Source organism: Gossypium hirsutum, chromosome D01 (assembly GCF_007990345.1).
Source record: "Gossypium hirsutum isolate 1008001.06 chromosome D01, Gossypium_hirsutum_v2.1, whole genome shotgun sequence".
Taxonomy (NCBI): domain Eukaryota; kingdom Viridiplantae; phylum Streptophyta; class Magnoliopsida; order Malvales; family Malvaceae; genus Gossypium; species Gossypium hirsutum.
In genome coordinates, this window is record NC_053437.1 from 6,506,496 (window position 1) to 6,511,497 (window position 5,002).

At 32.9% G+C, this 5,002-nt stretch overlaps 1 protein-coding gene across 1 annotated transcript; it reads right to left on the reverse strand.

The window, feature by feature from the left end:
* Positions 1–1,288: 1,288 nt before the first annotated feature.
* LOC107939179 (uncharacterized) lies at positions 1,289–3,095 on the reverse strand. The gene is made up of 4 exons (XM_016872461.2): positions 2,449–3,095; positions 2,031–2,252; positions 1,834–1,859; positions 1,289–1,750 (listed from the first exon to the last, which is right to left on the reverse strand). The coding sequence occupies exons 1-4, from the start codon at positions 2,806–2,808 to the stop codon at positions 1,519–1,521; spliced, it is 840 nt and encodes a 279-aa protein (XP_016727950.1). The 5' UTR covers positions 2,809–3,095; the 3' UTR covers positions 1,289–1,518.
* Between the last annotated feature and the right edge of the window lie 1,907 nt (positions 3,096–5,002).

The following is a 5,002-nucleotide window of genomic DNA, read 5'->3' on the forward strand; positions in this document are numbered from 1 at the left end:
ACTTTTTCTATAAAAAACCATATGCTTTTTTTATATTCTATCATATCTTTGAATAACGTGTAATGACCGAAAAACCCATGCTAAGCTGCATTTTATGTTGTCTGGGTGTAACATACATACATTTATACATACATACTTGTATACTTACAAAGTCCAAATAACATAATGTGGCAAATGAACGGTTCTATTATTAGTAGAACTACTGTCATTGGCTATGAAACACCAATTGAAGAAAGCTTGTGTTCAGAGAATGTTTCAATACTGCAATTCCCCAAAATATGAACACTGCACAATATCAGTTTATACATGTATATATATCTTTTCTGGTTACAATATCCCTAGCTCTGAGTTGCCTCATTGGGAAGCATTTTCTGTCAAATATATGCATCAGTTTTCTTATCTGTTTCCTAGTGGCTTTTGGTTCTTTTCTTCAATGGTCGGGTCTAAAGGCACTTTAGTGCATGCCGCTGCAGATATTCCAGTTTTTGTTACTTGCATTATTACTGCTTGAACTGATTTCAGCACAACTTCCAGCTTCAAAAGCTGCACTATTTCATGTTCTTGTTCCAAAATTATGTGTTGGAATCTTCATGGTTTCCAAGATCAAACATGGGTAAGTGCTGCACTTGCTAATCTGCATGGCCATAAGGATTTCAAGCTCTGGGAATCTTTTCATATTTGATTGTTTACCAAATCTGGTTTTTGTTAGATAGACATAATAACCCACAAACTAACCTTGGTACACAAAAAATGTCATAAAAACTGAACATTCTGAAACATCATAGGCATCAACACACATTTTATCAGTACAAAGCACAAATACAGCTTTCAAAGTTGGTTCCTATTTGTATAGAAACATTTCAGCTCAGAAGGACATCTAAAAGGACAAGATTTCATGATGTTAATCTCCCACCTTTCAAGGAATTAGATGCCAATGTGAATATAATGAATCAAATGATCTGAAACCCAGCTAATGAAAATTTAAGAAGCAACGAACCATGGCTAATAGGTTTGAAGAAATGAGAAGGGACATTGATCAACCTTGAATATTGTATATTCAGTAAGCAACTATATGCAGCAGTAGTTTAATCAACAACAACAAACAAAAATTTCCCACTAACATGCATCTGCTGCATTGATCTATGTTACTCTCTTTCAGGTGCCCTGACATTAGGCTAAAACACTTTGAAACTGCATAACTATCACGAAGGAAGGTTATAAATTTGAAACAATGTTTACCACAAAGGTTATACTTTGAACCTTACACTTTGAAGGGTTTCATTAGGTATAATAAAAAGGATAAAAACTTATGTAATTATTTAAAAAAATTACAATGGTTGTATCAGTATTTCATCCAAAACGGAAGGTTTCGACTAAGAAACTGCATAACTATCACGAAGGAAGGTTATAAATTTGAAACAATGTGGCGAAAGCAAAACATCAACATTTCCTCTTTGCAAATGAATTAAAACTACAGAAGCTTATATATACCACTATATTGTTGAATTATCTCTACCATTATTGTTTATCATCAGGACTCTGATCCTCCCTTCTACTGGTCAATTCCATCCCTTCTGCAACATCTTCTTTCACTGAGCCTACATTCTCCTGACTTTTACTCTCATTTTCTTTACTAGAGGAGCCATCCATGAAGGAATTTAAGGCAAGCTGACCTGAATAAAGGAATAAGCCTAGAGAATTGATGCCGAAAACAAATGTGGCAAGGTAGCACAATCCATTCACAATAGTCCTGCAAATTACAAACATGTAAGGGATAAAAACTACAAAGGTTTGTAGCCAGGATCATAAAATGGAGTACTAGTTGAAAGGTACCTGATAGTAATTGTTATTTGTCGAACCTGCAAAGCATAAGGATGAAAATGTTTGAGAAAAAAAATGGTAAACACTCTCAAACAGGAAAGGGCACCACATACATGACTACTCAAAAGTTCAAAGAGTTAAAACAACTAGAACAGATAAGAAAGAAAATAGTAAATGCAGGCATAGATTAGGGGATTGAAGGGACAAACCGAGAAATTATCCGAAACTGTTTGGCGATTAAGAGATGCCTCAATAGTAGTGGTGAACTTATAAAGAATAAGAGTAATGACACCCGCAGCTATGCTTCCCAACAATGCTTGAACTGCTGAGGGTGTTGATGACTTGGTGTCGATTGAAGCTGAACTAATTGCTTTCAAGTTATCTAGTGCCTCTTCCTTCAATGATTTCTTTGTATCTGATGACCTCAATCTCTAGTAACAAGAAAAGGTTCTCTTTAATATCTAACTTAATTCAAAACCACGCATTTGAAATGGAAAACAACAACAACAAATATCAGTGAAGTTTTAAGTTTTAATGGGAGATTGAAAGTTTAAACTTGAAACTCAAATTCAAATATACCCGATAAGGAAAACCCAATTCTTAATGCTAAGCAAAGTAGATACTGACCAGCTCTTTAGCACGCTTAGCACGGCGTCTAAGGGAACGAAACAGGAAGACCCCAATGGCACCAGTAAGCAAAACACTGGTGGCAGTTTGGAGAGGAGTGGGGTCATCATTTGTAGCGAAGATTGAAGTAGAAGTAGAAGATGGTGGTAGCTCAAAAGGTCCCTCTTCTTCCTCTTGGGTTTCTGCTATGGTGGTGATGGGTCCTTGAGCATGAGCTAAGAATGGCCCAAGGTGGGGTTTGGAGTGGGCAGACAAAAAAGTGGGCTTTCGGAGAAGGAAGAGAGGGGAATAAGACGGGTTGTGAAGAGGAGGAAGGGAGAGAAGGGAAGGGGAGGCAAGGAGATGAAACGATGGAAGCATTTGCAGAAGAGGGTTTCAGAAAGGTTTTAGTTTCAGGGAAGCTTGTTTGTCATGAAAATCTTTTTACGGATTCTGGTATTTCTTTGAAGATTGGATTTGGAAATGAGAAGGTGAAGAAGCATTGTAGTGAGTAAAATATCTGTGGGATATTGTTACTGTTGAAGTTGGGTTTTGGGTCCCAGTTTGAAGAAGTTTTGAGTTTTCATCAACCTCAAATCTCAGGTTAAGTTGATTTTTCATAAATAATTGATTTAATCCAAAAACTTGGATGATATTAACTTAATCTTGTTTTACCCACCAAAAATTGGTAAACTATAAAAATAGTTATTTTTGTTTGACTCAGATTATATTTTATTCATTTATATTTGAAATATTACGTTTTAGTCATTTACGTTACCGTTTTGTTACGAAATAGTCACCCTACCATTAAGCTTTATTATCTCCCTAACGGGGGTCCTACGTGCAGTCTAAATAGATTTTAAATGTCAACTTAAATGTATTGTAACAGCCTGATTTTTCAATGGTGTTAGAAACAGTGGCTCGAGGCCAACAAATTCGGCGAGTAAACTCGTAAATTTTATTATTTAATATTTACGAGTCAAATGTGGTTTTTAAAAGATTTTTTGAATTGGTAATTTATGTTTTATAATAAATTATTAAGTTCGAGTGGTAAAATTCTAGGTCAAGTGGTTTTAAAAAATGAAGTATCGATACCTCATTTCTATAAACCGAGCTGTTACAGAGTGTCATTAAGATAGTATTAAAGTTTCGTTGAAAAATTTTAAAATTTTGATAGTTAATTAATTAAAAAAGACTAAATTGAAAAATGCATAAAACTTGCTGATTATAATAAATAAGTGATTAAATGGCTTGAATAATAAATAAAGAAAGACCTAAGTAATAATTAGACATAAGCAGAAAAAAATAATAAAATAAAGCCATCTAATGGCAAATTTATAAATTTTATGAAATTAAAATTACAAATTGAAATTTTAAGGTTTTCTAGACATTCTTCTTCAAAATTTCGGCCAAACAGCCATGGGAGAGAGAGTTTTAGCTGGTTTTCCATATTTTTGCTTCATGTGAGTCCAATTCTTACCCGTTTCTTGTAATTTTTATATTATTGAGATTGTTACAATTAGTTCTAACTAAATCTTACCTTAGTTTTTTTATTTTATTAAAAATTTTGGAAGTTACCATTGATGAATATTAGATTTTTTGATGAAAAACATGAATTTAGAACTTTAATTTAGTTGTATGATGATTTTATAAAGTGATTTTGTTAAATATTGATTTTAGGATCAAATTGTGAAAAGGTTAAAATATTAGGGTTTGATAGTAAATTTCTGGTTATTAAGGGCTGTATGATGGCCTAGAATATTTAGATAAATTATTGATTGAGAAAAATTTGTTAATTTGATAGATTAACTAGTTAAGGGATTAAATTGCAAAAGTTGTAAAAGTTTGGAATAATTGTGTAAAGTTGAAAAATAAAAGGGTATTAATTGTGAAATGAATTGAAAATGAAATATATGCTAATGGATGAGTAATTTTATATTTTAGATCAAGATCCCGTAGATACTCGTGAAAAAAGAAAAATAGCAGAATAGTCTCTAAACTTCTACAATTACTACAATTTAATCCAGGTAAGTTCGTGTTAGAGTATGCCCAAAGATCAATCATGAAATGGTTGTAATAACATACTTGATTTATCATTTTTATTAATATAAGGCGTTACCATTATTATTTCAGTTTCTTTTCTGTGTGCTATTTTATAATAATGTCATGAGAATAATATGATTATTCTTAAAAGGTCCCTAGTCAAGTATTATTGTTGGCTAGGACAACAATAATGCATTAAGAATAACATGTAGTTGATTGATGATAAAGAGTTGTCCTTGATATGGAATGTCAAAATTGATACACGAATATGTGTGTTAGAGAACAACATATTGGACTGACCCGTTATGAGTATGTTTCTTGGATTATTATGTAATTGTCACAACATTACTCATAGTGATTGATATGTATATGATCCTCAGACTTGATATCATCATAATCCCAACATCGTGAGTTGCATATTTTGATACAGCCAAACGTACACCGTAACTGGTTGTTTTATAAAGGCTGATGTTGGATATACCACGATCTGTGTAGAGGGATATGGTTGATCGATATAGGATAAGTCCCTCCT